At 44.5% G+C, this 17,900-nt stretch overlaps 1 protein-coding gene across 4 annotated transcripts in view; it reads left to right on the top strand.

Annotated features, from left to right (window-relative positions):
- The window catches only part of SYNJ1 (synaptojanin 1), a 266,393-nt gene that overhangs the window by 208,865 nt on the left and 39,628 nt on the right, over positions 1-17,900 (top strand). For all 4 annotated transcript variants that reach the window (XM_033947942.1, XM_033947940.1, XM_033947941.1 and 1 more), the window contains one exon: positions 4,789-4,841. In XM_033947942.1, coding sequence (XP_033803833.1) covers positions 4,789-4,841 — 53 coding nt within the window. The remainder of the gene's footprint in view (positions 1-4,788; positions 4,842-17,900) is intronic.

Genomic DNA, 17,900 nt, shown 5'->3' with positions numbered 1-17,900 from the left:
GACCTCTGAGTGCTGTCCATCATCAGTGAATTATACTCTCTTCATTTCATTCAGATTCCACCGGAGCTTCCTTCAAAGAGTATCCTTACCAGACCGCCCTGCTTCTTCAGGAAGCTCAAGCTCTGCTTTGTCTCCGTGCCATCGAGGAAGTTCCCTTGGAACAGCATAGCAGGGGTTTTTACTCCCATTACTTCCTAGTTCCAAAGAAGACGGGCGATCTGTGGCCTATATTGGATCTCGGGGCCCTCAACAAATTTATGGTCAAAGAAAAATTTTGCATGTTGTCCCTGGCATCCCTATATCCCCTTCTAGATTAGAACAATTGGTTATGTTCTCTAGATCTCAAGAAGGCTTACACTCACATTCCCATTCATCCAGCCTCCTGTCAGTACCTCAGATTTCGGGTGGGGAATCTGCATTTCCAGTACAGAGTGCTACTCTTCGGCCTGGCATCATCTCCAAGAGTCACCAAGTGTCTAGTGGTGGTTGCAGTGGCTCTGCGGAACCATGGTCTTCAGATGTTCCCGTACCTGGACGACTGGCTCATCAAAGATTCAGCATCTCAGGTAGTTATTGTAGTGACTCAACGGACTACCTGGTTCCTCCAAAGGTTGTGGTTTGAAATCAACTTTCCCAAAACTCACCTCCAGCCCTCTCAGAACCTACAGTTAATCAGAGCTGTTCTAGACACTGTACAACTCAGAGCATTCCTTCCTCAGCAACGTCTGGATGCTATCCTTCAGCTTTGCCGCAAGGTGTCTTCCCTTCCTTCACTCTCAGCGAGACACATGATGGTACTACTCGGTCACATGGCTTCTACAGTTCATGTGACTCCTTTTGCCAGACTTCACCTCAGTTTTCCTCAGTGGACCCTGGCATCTCAGTGGGCGCAAGCTTGCGATCCACTTTCACAACACATCACAGTGATTCCTTTGAGGCAGTCTCTCCACTAGTGGATGCTCTCTTCCAATCTCTCCAGAGGCTTGCTGTTCCAAGCGTCCCCTCATCAGAAGGTTCTCACTACAGATTCTTCAACCTACGCTTGGGGGCCACATCTAGACGGTCTCCATACTCAAGGCTCTTGGTCCAACATGGATCATCAATGTCACATCAATCTGTTGGAACTCAGAGTGATCTTCAGTGCTCTAAAAGCTTTTCAACATTTTCTTCATGACAAAGTCGTTCTCATTTGAACTGTCGCTATGTACTATGTCAACAAGCAGGGAGGTACAGGTTCTCTCCCTCTTTGCCAAGAAGCTGTGCAGCTTTGGACTTCGGCTGTCTCTCACAACACCTTCCTGAAAGCTGTCTACATTCAAGGGAAGAACAATTGTCTGGCAACAAATTGAGTCGCCTTCTACAACCTCACGAATGAACTCTCAATTCGTCGCCTCTTCATCACATCTTCTCTCTGTGGGGGGACCCCTCAGATAGACCTCTTCGCATCTCCCCACAACCAAATTGCCTCAATTCTGCTCAAGGATATACTCTCCTCACCACATGGAGGCGATTGCTTTTCTTCTGGAATGGACGAACAAGTTTCTGTATGCGTTCCCTCCATTCCCTGTGATTCTCAAGACTCTTGTCAAGCTCAAGAAAGATCATGCCACCATGATTCTAATAGCTGGTTCTCCCTTCAACTCAGCAGCAGGGAGCCATACCTTCTACCAGTTTTTCCATCTCTGCTTACACAGAGTCAAGGATCTCTACTTCATCCCAACCTGTAGTCTCTACACTTGACGGCTTGGTACCTCTCAACATAACTCCTCTTCAGTTTTCTCAACCTGTTAGAGACATTTTAGAGGCTTCCAGAAAACCTGCCACTAGACAATGCTACCACAAAAAAATGGACTGGATTTTCTACATGGTGCAATCTCTCATAACAAGGAGCCTCGAGATACCTCCTTGTCTTCCCTCTTGGATTATCTTCTGCACTTATCTACCTCTGGCCTCAAGTCTACATCCATTTGAGTCCATCTTAGTGCAATTGCTGCGTACCATCAGCCTATCGAAGGGAAACCCCTTTCTGCTCATCCTATAGTTTCAAGATTCATGAAAGGACTTTTCAATATCAACCTCCTCTCAAACCGCCTCAAGTGGTTTGGGATCTCAATGTTGTTCTTGCTCACTTGATGAAGCCTCCTTTTGAACCAATGCATACAGCTCATCTGAAATATCTCACTTGGAAAGTGGTGTTTCTCATTGCCCTCGCATCTGCTCAAAGAGTCGGTGAGCTGAAAGCTTTAGTTGCTGATCCACCTTTCACAGTTTTCCATCATGAGAAGGTGTCCTCCGTACTCATCCTAAATTCTTACCTAAAGTGGTTTCAGAATTTCATCTCAATCAATCCATTGTACTTCCAGTGTTTTTTCCAAGACCTCATTCTCAGCCTGGAGAATCAGCTCTTCATACCCTGGACTATAAACGTGCTTTGACCTTCTACTTGGAATGCACCAAATCACACATCTGCTCCTCAACTTTTTGTCTCATTCGATCCAAACAAGTTTAGACATCCGATTTCTAAGCGAACCACCTCCAACTGGATGGCTACTTGTATCTCTTTCTGCTATGCTCAGGCTGGACTGCATCTACAGAGTCGAGTAACAGCCCACAAAGTCAGAGCCATGGTGGCTTCAGTAACTTTCCTCAGATCCACTATTAGTGAGGAAATATGCAAAGCTGCTACCTAGTCCTCGGTTCATACTTTTACCTCTCATTATTGTCTGGATGCTTTCTCCAGACAGGATGGCCATTTTGGCCAGGCAGTATTATGAAATTTATTCTCCTGAATTGCAACACTCCCACCATCCTATTCTGGTTAGTTTGGAGGTCACCCACATGTGAGAATAGGCTGCCTGCTTGTCCTGGGATAAGGCACAGTTACTTACTGTAACAGGTGTTACCCAGGGACAGCAGGCAGCTATTCTCACAACCCACCCACCTCCCCTGGTTGGCTTCTCTGCTAGCTATCTGAACTGAGGAGACGCGCCCTGTGCTGGGCAGAAAGGCACTCTCGCATGCGCGGTGCGGCAGACTTGAAACTTCGGAGTTTCTTCAAGCAAGTCTGCTTGCAAGGCTGTCCGCATTTGGGCTCTGTGGATGACATCACCCACATGTGAGAATAGCTGCTTGCTGTCCCTGGATAACACCTGTTACAATAAGTAACTGTGCTTTGTGGTGCCTTAACATTTTAACTTGGGAATTACCACAATAACAGCTAGTGCAAAAAAGGGCATGGATTGTGCCTTACAGTTAACATGGAGAACTGTTGCTGCACATTAACCATTAAAGGCAGCAGATAGCATGAAGCAGTTAACACCACCTCAAAAGTTATAATTAAATGCATGGCAGGTTATATGATACAGTTAAAACACATTAACAAACTTTTCTCTGTGCTAACTAACAGCAAATTTATGGGAATGCCCCAACAGTTAACAGAGGTTAAAGTTTGTCAGTTACCATGCAGTAATTGCAGAACCTTGCCACAGCTTAGTAGGTGACACTCTTAATATTGCTTTGGATTTTAGTTCAATTAAAAGCCTTGAAAACCTCTGTTTTTCAGTTCCTATTTGCTCAGAAAGAGACATTGTTAATATGAAAAACTGACAAAGAGAAATTCCTCTGGGATATTTTGTTTGTAGGTGTAATTTCTTTTGGAAGATCTCTTTTATTACTTTTTCTTAGGTGCCATAAGATAATTTGTAGATATAAATGTTGTTTTCTGTTGAGATACACTTGGGTGCTAAGAGGCAAGAAATAATCTGTAATGCTGTACAGCAGGCATTTTAGAAGCACAGTGTATTTTGATTTTAAGTTATTGCAGATTATTCTAAGAGTCTACATTGCATCCTCTTCCCATAATGCTTAGGATATATGGCTGAAAAATCCTCCTTTGCATCATCATCATTACTTCAAACAGAACTTGAAGTGACATTAACGGCCTCTTTTACAAAGCCATGCTAGCGGCTGCGCTGCACTAACGGCCCTGAAGTCCATGGAGATTTAAAGGGTTTCAAGGCTGTTGCAGCGCGGCAGCCACTAGCGCGGCTTTGTAAAAGAGGCTGTAATTGTATATCTCTTTAACTCTTTAAGGGAAAGTGTATACAGAAAAAAGCCCTACCATACACTGCCAGATTCTGTATATGTTGTTTAAAATTGGGTGCGGATCAAAAATCTCCACATAAATTAATTAGCTAATTAGGCAATAACAATTATTTGCATAATAAACACTTTTAGTAATTAGGAGTTACTTGCGGATCTGCTCTACAACCTATTCTACTCATATAACATGCACATCAAAATTTCATAGTGTTCAACTCCTAATGAAGATATGGCCATGGGAGAAGCATGGGTAGCTCAGGAGCGTTCCCAGAAGTTAGGCATGATGTTATAGAATGCTTTTATTTATGCACCTAACTGCCATCAGTTGGGTGTAAGTATTTACACCAGCCTTTAACCGGAGTAAATGCTTGTGCCAAAAATTAAGCATGAAATGCTCGATAAGCTAGTATTCTTTAAAGGTCGTTTTTCCCTTTAGCACACATTTCAGCACCTTTCTTTGGGTGTCATTTACAGAATCTAGCCTTGTATAGTCACAATGCATTTGGTATTTTCTTTACTAAGCTACAAACTGACTAATCATTCGTGCTGAACAGTTTCCATTCCATATACACCTTACTTTAGAGTATCTATGAAAAAATTATTTTGCAGCAAGTTACCTTTGTTTGAGAAATTTGAAATGCTGAAGACTTATAAATGTGAGTAACATAATAACTGGGTTTATTTCAGTGCGAAGTCAACCTGCTGCTCAAATTGGACTTACAAACCCAGGCACCAGACCGGTATGTATTTGAGTTTTCAGTTAAAGGTTGTTTTCATGGGAAATGAGACTGATTTCATCTGAGTTACACTATTAGGTATCCAAAGGAGATGCTGAAACCCCTTAGATATGCCATTGTCTGTCAGGGATATGTATTACCTCTCCCCTCCCTCCCCACTTACTGCAGCCATGGCCTATATGTCTCCATCAATTGCATCTCCAGTTGGTGAGTGTAGACATAGACACCCAACAAGAACCAAACACCGAGTATTCAGGATAGTCAAAGGTTTGTTATAGCTGCATTACCTATTGTATAAACAATAATCTCTATCTACTTCAACCTAATACAACACTCAGAATAGAGAGTTGCGCGGGGACAGAAATCCCACCCGTCCCCGCCAAAGTCCCACCCGTCCCCACCCGTCCCCGCGAGGAATCCCTCCGTCCCCACCCGTCCCCGCGAGGAATCCCTCCGTCCCCACCCGTCCCCGCGAGGAATCCCCTACGTCCCCGCCTGTCCCTATAAACTACAGAAATAGTTATTTCATTTAATTATGCTACTGAATTTTAATTATGCAACTAATCTTAATTATGCAACTAATTTTAATTATGCAACTAATTTTAATTATGCAACTAATCTTCTTTCAGTTCCTTCTATTAAAATGATAGGAACTAGAAGACAGGATATGTTTTCAGTTAATGCCCCTCAATCATGGAATCTTCTACCCCAACACATCAGAGAACTAAAAGACCTAACTCAATTCAAAAAAATGTTAAAAACTTTTCTTTTCAAAGATGCGTATGGTGATTATGAGCAGTAAAAATTTGACATTCTTATTTACATTTTCGGTTTTTTTCTTTTTTTAAAAAAAAAATAAAAAAAACAGCCATCTTTTTCCCACCTTGTGTTTTTTTCCTTTTATGTTTATTCCTCTCCTCTATCAAAATTGTAACTATTTCCCTATTTATCCTCACATGTCGTGTTTGTTTTACCTTCACATTATTGTGAATTTAGGTTTTTTGAGTAGTTTGGAAAGTATGTTTCTTGTCTATACAACAAATTTGTTTTTATGTCATTTTTAATATTGTACTTGTTTCATTTATTAATACATGTTATTTTTATTGTACATCGCCTAGCAAATTTATAGGCGATTCATCAAGACTTAATAAACTTGAAACTTGAAACTTGAATTAAAGGCTCTGGTAGAAACCCATTTAAAAATAAGCAAAAAGACTTTATTAATTTGGAAATATTAATTGGGAAGAATACATACTTTGTAGCCGCGAATCTAAATTACCTTCTTACAGCAGCTGGAGTAGTGAAGCTGCTGTAAGAGGTAATTTAGATTCGCGGCTACAGGGCAGGGAGATTTGTCGGCCGGGCCTGTTGTCGGTCGATCGGGGGATCTGACCGGCTGTGCACATTCTCCGGGGCGGTCCGCCCCCTCCCCCCTCTTTCGTACGCCATTGCCTTCTTGTTCTTCCTACCTGCCCTGCCGCACACAGCCGACCGGAAGTCTTCCTGATATCAGCGCTGACGTCGGAGGAAGGGAGGGCTTTGCTTAAGCCCTCCCTCCGACGTCAGCGCTGACATCGGGAAGATTTCCGTTCGGATGTGTGCTGCGACAGGGCAGGTAAGGAGAAGGAGACTACCCTCGCGGCTCGACCAACCCCGCTGCGATCCAACCCCGCAGGAACCCCGCGACCCTCGGAGGCGTCCCCACGGGATCCCCGCGACCCTAGGGGGCGTCCCCACGGGATCCCCGTGACCCAAAGGGGGAACCCGCGGGTCCCGCGGGATTCCCGTCATCCCCGTTCCCGTGCAGCTCTCTAACTCAGAATCCTAAGAAACATAGCTAGAATGTGGATAAGACTAGGTTTACTGATAATACTACTAGGTCAACTAAAAGAAAACACACTACTGAAAAGCCTATCATCATGACCAATAAAATCCAGATAAAGCAGAGGGTAAACCTCTCTAATCTAATCTAATCTAATCTAAACCTTAAGTTTATATATGTAATGTAATGTAATGTAATTTATTTCTTATATACCGCTACATCCGTTAGGTTCTAAGCGGTTTGAAGAAAATATACATTAAGATTATAAATGAGAAGTAAGAAGGTACTTAAAAAATTCCCTTACTGTCCCGAAGGCTCACAATCTAACTAAAGTACCTGGAAATTAATAAAGAAGAGAAAATAAAGATGGTTGAAAAAAGAAAAATTCTATGTGAACTTATAGGATGGAAATTAAACTGACAGTGAAGAACTGTATGAAAAATACATATGGAATGCAGTTAGAGAGGGTAGGTTACAATCTATTTATGGTATTTGTTTAATTGGAAGGTGTTAAGGTGGATAATTTGGGGGAAGGTTATCTGAAGGTAGGTGAATCTTCTGGAGTAAAAGAGGAGGGGTTAAGATATTTGGATGAATTTTTTGAAAAGCAGGGTTTTGATTTCTTTTCTGAATGTTTTGAAGTTGTCTGATATTGTCATAAGATTGGAGATGGAATGGTTGATTTTTGCTGCTTGTGTTGCCAGAAGGTTGTCAAACATTTTCTTGCGTTGTGTGCCTTTGAGTGGGGGGAAGGCGAAAGGGTTCGAGGTTCTTCTGTGTCTTGAGGTGGAGATTTGGTTTAAGCGGTTGTTTAGATAGGAGGGGGAAAAGCCGTGTAATGCTTTGAATATCAGGCAGTGGAATTTGAATTGGATTCGTGCTTGTATGGGTAACCAGTGAGAGTCTAAGAAGGCAGTTGTTATGTGATCATATTTTTTGAGTGAGTAGATCAATCTGAGGGCGGTGTTTTGTATGGTCTGGAGTTGTTTTATCATAGTGGCTGGACAAGGAAGATATAGGGAGTTGCAATAATTCAGCAGACCTAAGACTAGGGATTAGACGATTAGTCTAAATTGTGCTTGGTCAAATAATTTTCTGATTTTACGGAGATTTCTCATGGTTAGAAAAGCTTTCTGGGTTGTTTTGTTGATCTGGGGCTGCATTGTGCAACATCTGTCTATCGTAACTCCTAGTAGTTTTAGTTCGGGTTGTATTGGGTATTTGGTATTTTTGATTTTCAGTTCAGTGATGGTAGGAGTTTGGGCTTTTTCGAGCAAAAGGAATTTTGTTTTTTCAGAATTTAGTTTTAGTTTGTGATCCATCATCCATTTTTCTACTGTGTCTAAGAATGTCATGAGAATGGAGCTCGACATGGTTTACAAGAACTTAAAATAGTGGGTAGAGAAGAAGAAAAAGGATTACATGAACTTATGTGTAGAAGGGGGGAGAGAAAGGGGGAAGGATAGAGCTACAATTTGCTGAAAAGCCAGGTTTTTAGTTGTTTGCGAAATAACTGAAGGGAGCTCAGGTTCCGCAGCGGGGTGGTGAGGTCGTTCCAAAGACCTGTGATTTTGAAGAGAAGGGATTTTCCCAGTTTGCCTGAATAGTGGATGCCGCGTGGATTGGGGAAGGCTAGTTTAAGCCTTTGGGCAGTTCTGGAGGAGTCGGGACTGGAGGAGTTGAAAGACAGTGGGATAAGAGGAGGCAGGATTCCGTGAATGATCTTGAAAGCCAGGCAGGAACATTTGAAATGGATTCTGGAGATTATTGGGAGCCAATGAAGTTTGGCAAGGAGTGGGGAGGCATGGTCACAAATGTGATGCATGGGGAAGGGCCTAAGGCCCTGATTGGCTCAAGCGCCTCAGGCCCCTCCTAAGGGAGGAGCCTGAGGCGCCCGAGCCAATTAGAGCCTTAGGCCTCTTCCCATGCATGACATTGGTAAAGCAGGGCACAATATCACAGGATTGCTTATTTTTTGGCAGTTTTAGCGCCCAATAAACTATTGAGCTAGACGGAAGCCACATCTAATGAGGATTGTTCCACAGACAGCAGGGAAATAATCTGCTGTATACTTCTCCCTCTGAATTCACGAGGGTTAGAGGCAGAGCCGGCCCACGAATATGGAAAATTTGTGAATAAGTTTTTGGGCCAACTCCGACCCACCCCCGCCTCCCTCCTGCGTCCCGGACCTCTCCAGACCTTACCTGGTGGTCTAGAGGTGACGCGGGGCAGGAGCGGTCTTCCTACGCTCCTGCCCCATGCAAAGCTGTCATCAAAAATGGCTGCCATGAGTTCCCGTTGTAGCCTCGTGAGACCACAGGAACTCACAGCAGCCATTTTTTATGACTGCTCTGCACAGGGCAGGAACGTAGAGGGATCGCTCTGCCCCACTAAGATCTGGGGAGGTCTGGGACATAGTAATTTAACCTTTAAAAGCTAGGGGGGTCTAGGGCAAAAAATCGCGAATAACCAAATTCGTGGATACTAAACCCGCGGATTCGGAGGGAGAAGTGTACAACATTCTCACAGTCTGCATAGGTCACCTATACTGGCACCTCTATCACTCCATAAGAACAAAGATTTTGGCACAAACCTATTTTCAAGATTCTCCAACTTGCTCTCAAGTGTTGTAGTCAGTACCTTATAGTCTTCTTGTTTATCCAGTGAGCTAAATCCATATTCTAATTGAAGCAGTGCCCCGCATCCTCAACCCAATGTTGCCTATCATCCTATGGAGGTCTGCTCACACTACTTTTAGATCAGTTTTAATATCATAAAACCAAGCATTTAGCTCCACTAGAGCATCATTCACCTCTCTAAGGGCTGAGTCTTTTCCTCCAAATAAATCTGGTGAAGTAGGAAATGCTCCTCTCTCTGCTTCTTCCTGCTAGCACACTCTCCGCTCACTGTTCTGCCATGTGCTCAGGACTCTTCTACCATGTACTCAGGACTAGGCACAGCTCCTACAGTCTCCCTTCGGCTGGCCTTACACTGTGAACTCTGCTGTTGGCTCATCCCCTTTTATGGGGGGAGTTTGGCTGATGATGTCAGGGGTGGGCGGAGTTAGCTCTCGCCTCTTCCCCTGCTAGCACCGCCTTCTCTGCTCCTCTCTCTGCTTCTTCCTGCTAGCACACTCATAAGAACATAAGCATTGCCTCTGCTGGGTCAGACCAGGGGTCCATCGTGCCCGGCAGTCCGCTCCCGTGGCGGCCCCCCAGGTCCATGACCTGAAAGTGTTCCCTACCTAACCTAAAATATCCATACCCTATTCGCTCAATGTCCTGTAAGGTAAACCTCTATCTGTACCCTGTAATCCCCTTCGCTTCCAGGAAGTCATCCAGTCCCTTTTTGAACCCCAGAATTGTACTCTGTCTTATCACCTCTCCGGGAAGCGCGTTCCAGGTGTCCACCACCCTCTGAGTGAAGAAGAACTTCCTTGCATTCGTTATGAATCTGTCTCCTCTCAGTTTTTCTGAATGACCTCTTGTTTTAGTTGTCCCTGCTAGTCTAAAGAATCTGTCCCTCTCCACCTTCTCTATGCCTTTCATGATTTTATAAGTCTCTATCATGTCCCCTCTCAGTCTCCGCTTCTCCAGGGTAAAGAGCCCCAGCCTGTCTAACCGTTCGGCATATGAAAGGTTCTCCATACCCTTTATCATCCTCGTTGCCCTCCTCTGGACCCTCTCGAGTATTGCCATGTCCTTCTTGAGGTATGGCGACCAGTATTGGACGCAGTATTCCAGATGTGGGCGCACCATTGCTCGATACAGTGGCAGGATAACTTCCTTCGTTCTGGTAGTGATACCTTTTTTGATAATGCCCAACATTCTGTTCGCTTTTTTTGAGGCTGCTGCACATTGCGCCGCCGGCTTCATTGTGTTATCCACCAATACCCCCAGATCTTTTTCTTGGCTGCCTTCCCCGAGTACCCTCCCTCCCATCGCGTAGCTGTACATGGAGTTCCCCTTCCCTATGTGCAAGACCTTACATTTCTCCACATTGAAGTTCATCTGCCATTTTTTTGCCCACTCAATCAGTTTGTTCAGGTCGCTCTGCAGTTCTTTGCATTCCTCAACAGTTCTGACCCTGCTGGAGAGTTTTGTGTCATCCGCGAACTTGATAATTTCGCACTTTGTCCCCGTTTCTAGATCATTAATAAATATATTGAACAGCAGTGGTCCCAGAACTGACCCTTGCGGAACACCACTTGTGACCCCTATCCAGTCAGAGTAGTGCCCCTTTACTCCTACCCTCTGTTTCCTGTCCGCCAGCCAATTTTTGATCCATCTGTGCACGTCCCCTTCCACCCCGTGACTCCACAGTTTCTTCAGTAAGCGTTCATGGGGCACCTTGTCGAAGGCTTTTTGGAAATCTAGATATATAATGTCTACTGGGTCACCTTGGTCCAATTGCTTACTTATCCCCTCAAAGAACTGCAGTAGATTTATTTGGCATGATCGGCCTTTACAGAAACCATGCTGGCTCGATCTCATCAGATTATTTTTTTTCTATATGCTCATTGATACCTTCCCTGATCAGTGATTCGGCCATCTTCCCCGGAACAGAGGTTAGGCTCACCGGTCTGTAGTTTCCCGGGTCGCCTCTCGATCCTTTTTTGAAGATCGGTGTAACATTCGCTATCTTCCAGTCCTCCGGGATTACCCCTGTTCTCAAGGACAGGTTGCAAATATGCTGCAGTAGCTCTGCTGTTTCATCTCTGAGCTCTTTCAGTATTCTCGGGTGGATCCCATCTGGGCCCGGAGCTTTGTCCGTTCTTAATCTATCTATCTGCCTGAGAACATCTTCGAGGCTTACCTCCATGCATGATAATTTCCCCTCTTGATCTCCCCTGAAGATTTTTTCCGGTTCTGGCACACTGGTTGTGTCCTCTATTGTCCTCTCCGCTCACTGTTCTGCCATGTGCTCAGGACTAGGCACAGCTCCTACAGTCTCCCTTCGGCTGGCCCTGCACTATGTAATATAGTAAGTGAATGCAGTTTACAGAATTATATGGCGCAGGACCTGCTTACATTGGAAAGTTGGTCCTCAACCTGGCAGCTAGGCTTCAATGCTAAGAAATGTAAGGTCATGCACCTCGGAAGCGGAAATCCATGCAGGACGTACTTCTTGAATGGAGAAACTTTAACTAGGACTTCAGCAGAACGAGATTTAGGAGTAATCATCAGTGCAGACATGAAAACTGCCAATCAAGTGGAGAAGGCTTCATCTAAGGCAAGGTAGATATTGGGTTGTATCAATAGAAGTTTCGTCAGCCGAAAGCCTGAAGTCATAATGCCGTTGTACAGGGCCATGGTGAGACCTCATCTGGAGTACTGTGTGCAATTCTGGAGGCCACATTACAGTAAAGATGTGTGCAGAATTGAATCGGTTCAGCGGACGGCCACCAGGATGATCTCGGGGCTCAAGGGTCTCTCGTACGAAGAGAGACTGAACAAATTGCAGCTCTACACTCTCGAGGAACGTAGGGAGAGGGGAGACATGATCGAAACATTTAAGTACCTCACGGACATGTCGAAGTGGAAGATGATATTTTCTTTCTCAAGGGACCCTCGGCCACAAGAAGGCACCCGCTCAAACTCAGGGGCGGAAAATTTCATTATGACTCCAGAAAGTATTTCTTCACAGAGAGAGTGGTTGATCATTGGAACAAGCTTCCAGTGCAGGTGATCGAGGCAGACAGCGTGCCAGACTTTAAGAATAAATGGGATACCCATGTGGGATCCCTACGAGGGTCAAGATAAGGAAATTGGGTCATTAGGGCATAGACTGGGGGTGGGTAAGCAGAGTGGGCAGACTTGATGGGCTGTAGCCCTTTTCTGCCGTCATCTTCTATGTTTCATCTTCTATGAAGAGGCATTATTGACATGAATAGTCAATAATATGAATTTACATGTGCAATTGAAAAAGGGGGCATGGCCATAGGAGGAGCAGGGACAGGTCAGGGGAGCTCACACTGGTTTTAAGACAGGTTTGGATGATTTCCTGGAGGAAAAGTCCATAGTCTGTTATTGAGAGAGACATGGGGCAAGCCACTGCTTGCCCTTGATCGGTAGCATGAAATGTTGCTACTCTTTGGGTTTTGGCCAGGTACTAGTGATCTGGATTGGCCACCGTGAGAACGGGCTACTGGGCTTGATGGACCTTTAGTTTGACCCAGTAAGGCTATTCTTATGTTAAGAGGTCTCCACCAACTGAGATGTATGTGATGTTATCATCATATATGGACCTATCATACGACCCATGGCTGAACCTCCTGTGTAAGCAAATTTCTTGAAATCAACACTCTGAGGACTGATACTCATTCATGGACTCAGATCCCAGCACTCTTATATTGATAAAATCTCCCTTAGGAGCTGCTGATGTTCACAGATAATTAAAGGGGTTGTCTAGAGCTGGCAACTAAGCTGCCATTTCAGGTGGTGTCACTGGGTCTCCAATTTAGAGATATTTAAGAAATAAGTAGCACCAGAGTCACCACCTATGATCCTTCTAAGCAGAGCACATAAGCAATCGCTAATACATTTTTCATAGTTGTTACATGGTCACTCACAAAAATACTGACCCAACACTCAAAATTAAACTACAAAAATTAATTAAACTAAATCAATTATTATGTGTGATGGATTTTTGTGCACAGAAATTCATTGCTAATACTGGATCAAAATTGTTGGTTTTTAGAACTTATCCCTCACATGAAAAAATTTTTTGCACACACCAGGCCACTCCTTAGAGGGCTCATTGATCGCCAACCTAGACCTTAGAACCAAATTGTTTTCCTTCCAAATTTGTGGTCCTGTACTGTAAGGGCCCAGGATGGCCTTCAGGGGCCACAAAGGGGTCCCGAGACCAACCTGTCCTCACATCTACCTCAGTTCTTTCCACAGTGTCCCAAGGGTGTTCTTATGAATACCAACATCTGTGCACAGACAAAAACCCCAATACATTTATTTCAGAAGCACAAAGATTTCACATACATACAAAAAAAGGAATCTTATATGGTAGCATAATAAAATACAAACAAGCAAAGAAACTCTTATAACCACAGTTCATAGACAGGATACAGACACTTGCACACATGAGGGATAAAACTGGGCACAAAGAAAAATATACTGTGTACTGTATATATACAGTCATGTGAAAAAATTAGGACACCCCATGAGAAATATTCACTTATCAATGTCAAATCTTTTTTTATTTATCTCTGGAAAAAAACTGATGTAATTGCAGGTAAACAACAAAACAAAAGATATCCACAAAAATGTGTATTTTAACTATGGAATCCTCCCACTTAAAGTAGCTCAAATCACATACAGGTGTATCACATCAGATGCACAAGGCCAGACTGAAGTTTGCCAGAGAGAACGTAGACAAACACCAGAACTTCTGGAATAGTGCTGTATGTACAGATGAGTCTAAAATTGAATTATTTGGACACCAGAAAAGAGGACATGTTTGGCGTACACCAAATACAGCATTCCAGGAAAATAACCTCATACTAACTGTGAAGCATGGAGGTGGAAGTGTCATGGTTTGGGGATGCTTTGCTGCAGCAGGACCTGGCCAGCTCACCATCATAGAATCTACCGTGAATTCTACCGTGTATCAGAGGGTGGTTGAACATGTGAGATCATCTGTAAGAAAATTGAAGTGGAAGTGGATCCTGCAACATGACAAACCCAAAACATGCCACCAGGAACTGGCTGAAAATTAAGAAATGCAGAGTCCTGGAGTAGCCGAGTCAAAAGCCCTGATCTTAATCCTATTGAGATGCTGTGGGTGATTTGAAATGGGCTGTGCCTGCAAGAAACCCCTCAAACATCCCACAGCTGAAAGAATTCTGCATTGAGGAGTGGCCAAACTTTCCTCAGACCGATGTCAGAGACTGTTAAATGGCTATAAGAAGCGTCTCACTGCAGTTATTTCAGCCAAAGGGGGTAACACTAGCTAGTAGGGTGTCCTAATTTATTCCTAAGTTAGAATTAGAATACACATTTTTGTGGATATCTTTTGTTTCATGAGTAAATCAAGGAAAATTTTTGTTGTTTACCTACAATTGCATCACTTTCTTTTCTAGAGATAAATTTAAAAAAAAAAAAAATATTTGACATTGATATGTGAACATTTCTTAAGAATGAACTGAATATTTCATGAGGTATCCTAATGATGATACTCTTGGGTCACATGGCCTCAACAGTTCATGTCACCCCCTTCGCACGTCTTCACCTGCGCACTCCTCAATGGACCCTAGCTACCCAGTGGACCCAGGCAATGGATCCTTGTTCGCGACACATATCTGTGACATCGTCTCTTCAACAGTCTCTACTATGGTGGTTAAAATATTACAATCTCTCCATAGGCCTTCTGTTCCATCTGCCTTCTCGTCATCACCACAGACGCATCCCCTTATGCTTGGGGTGCTCACTTGAACGAATTCCAAACTCAAGGTCTTTGGACGGTTCAGGAAAAGAAACATCACATCAATTTCCTGGAACTCAGAGCGATGTTTTATGCCCTCAAGGCTTTTCAGGATCTCCTCTTTCCTCAAGTTCTACTCATTTGCACAGACAATCAAGTTGCAGTGTATTACATCAAAAAACAAGGTGGGACAGGCTCTCGCCTGTTGTGTCAGGAGGCCCAAAAGATTTGATCTTGGGCGACAGCTCACCAATTATTCCTGAAAGCTGTCTACATTCAGGGACAACAGAATTCCTTGGCAGACAATCTCAGCAGGATTCTCCAACCACACGAATGAACTCTCGATCCCCCGACTCTTCTCTCCATTTTCGCTCAATGGGGCACTCCTCAGGTGGACCTGTTTGCAGCTCCTCAAAATCATCAGCTGCCCCAATTTTGCTCCAGACTCTACTCCCCTCACCATCTGGCAGCAGATGCGTTTCTTCTAGATTGGACCAATCTATTTCTTTATGCATTTCCTCCTCTGCCTCTCATGTTGTTCAAGCTCAAGAGGGAACAAGCCACCATGATTCTCATCGCTCCACGGTGGCCCAGACAACATTGGTTCTCCCTTCTGCTTCAACTCAGTTCCAGGGAGCCCATACTTCTTCCACTGTTTCCTTCTCTGCTTACTCAGCATCAACAGTCCCTTCTACATCCCAACCTGCAGTCTCTACACCTGACAGCTTGGTTTCTCTCGGGCTGACTTCGGATCTTTAACTTCTTTCTCAGCCTGTTCGTTCTATTCTTAATGCTTCCAGGAAGCCGGCCACTCTTCAGTGCTATCAACAAAAGTGGACCTGGTTTTCTTCCTGGTGCCTTCTGCATCATCATAATCCCACTTCGCTAGCAGTAGAATTAGTGTTGGATTATCTCTTTTCTTTGTCTAACTCTGGTCTCAAGTCTACTTCCATCAGAGTCCACCTCAGTGCCATTACTGCTTTTCATGAGCCAATTCATGGAAAACCTCTTACTGCTCATCCTTTGGTTTCCAGATTCATGTGGGGACTTTTCAATGTGAAACCACCTCTCAAGCCCTCTCCTGTGGTCTGGGATCTTAATATGGTTCTCTCCGCCTTAATGAAGCCTCCTTTTGAACCTTTGGCCATAGCTCATTTCAAATTTCTCACTTGGAAAGTGGTCTTCCTTATTGCTCTCACCTCTGCCAGGAGGGTCAGTGAGTTGCATGCACTAGTTGCAGATCCACCTTTCACAGTCTTTCACCATGACAAGGTGGTTCTCCGTACACATCCAAAGTTTCTCCCTAAGGTAGTCTCTGACTTTCATCTTAACCAATCCATTGTCCTGCCTGTATTCTTTCCGAAACCTCATTCTCATCCTGGAGAACAGGCTTTGCATACTTTGGACTGTAAGCGTGCTTTGGCTTACTATCTAGAGCGCACTAAGCCTCACAGATCGTCTCCCCAACTTTTTCTGTCCTTTGATCCAAATAAGTTGGGACATTCTGTTTCTAAACGTACGTTATCCAATTGGCTTGCTGCTTGTATCTCATTTTGTTATGCTCAGACTGGACTGCCACTGGAAGGTTCCGTCACGGCCCATAAGGTTAGAGCTATGGCAGCGTCTGTAGCTTTCCTCAGATCAACTCCTATTGAGGAAATCTGCAAGGCTGCTACTTGGTCCTCAGTTCATACTTTCACATCTCATTATTGTCTGGATGCATTCTCCAGACAGGATGGACACTTCGGCCAATCTATTTTACAAAATTTATTTTCCTAATGGCCAACCTTCCCTCCATCCCTCTTTTTGTTAGCTTGGAGGTCACCCATCAGTTAAGAATATGCTGCCTGCTTGTCCTGGGATAAAGCACAGTTACTTACCGTAACAGGTGTTATCCAGGGACAGCAGGCAGATATTCTTACGTCCCTCCCTCCTCCCCGGGTTGGCTTCTTAGCTGGCTTATCCTAACTGGGGACCGCGCGCCTCTGTCGGGCGGGAAGGCACTAGCGCACGCACGGTGCGGCCTAGCTAGAACTTTCTAAGTTCTTAGAGTGCAATCACTCTAAAATTGTCCGTACCAGGGCTCCGTCGGTGCCATCACCCATCAGTTAAGAATATCTGCCTGCTGTCCCTGGATAACACCTGTTACGGTAAGTAACTGTGCTTTCTGATTTTACTGGGGTACAAGCACACACATGCACAAAATAAGACAAACATTCCTGCAGGTATGGAGCCTCAGGAAGTCTATAATTCTGAGACATATGGCTCATATCTTAATTTACTTCCCTCCATGGGAAAGGATGCATCCACTAGAACTGGATCATGGGAGAAAGCATCCGAGGTGGTGATTATTTGTTTACAACTAGGGAAAAACACCAGGTGGAGAGGAATACATGGCCCTGATCAGAGGGCAAATAGCCTATGCTAAGAAAGCCTTAGAGCAGGGGTGCCCAACACGTCGATCGCGATCGACCAGTAGCTCAGGAAGGCAACCCGAGTCGATCGTGGAGTGTTGCCGTCCTGATCTACAGGGCCGATCAGCCTTCCTCTCCAGTGTTCTCTCTAGGGCTTTTTAACTGGGCGGTCCGCCCAGCTGTCATCTGCTGCTGCCGCCGCTGCTGAACATTAAAAAAAACAAAAAAAAACGGCTTGGAGATTTTAGCCCGTAGCGAACTTATGCTCCGTGGCTCTAACGTGTGCGTGCCGGCTTCCCTTCTCTTCCCTCTGAAACCGGAAGTTATGTCCGGGGGGTGGGGGGAGAGAAGGGAAACCGGCGCGCACATGTTGAGAGCCCTGAAGCAAGC

The sequence above is a fragment of the Geotrypetes seraphini genome, chromosome 6, assembly GCF_902459505.1.
Source record: "Geotrypetes seraphini chromosome 6, aGeoSer1.1, whole genome shotgun sequence".
NCBI classification, from domain to species: domain Eukaryota; kingdom Metazoa; phylum Chordata; class Amphibia; order Gymnophiona; family Dermophiidae; genus Geotrypetes; species Geotrypetes seraphini.
This window is presented reverse-complemented; position numbering and strand designations above follow the sequence as displayed.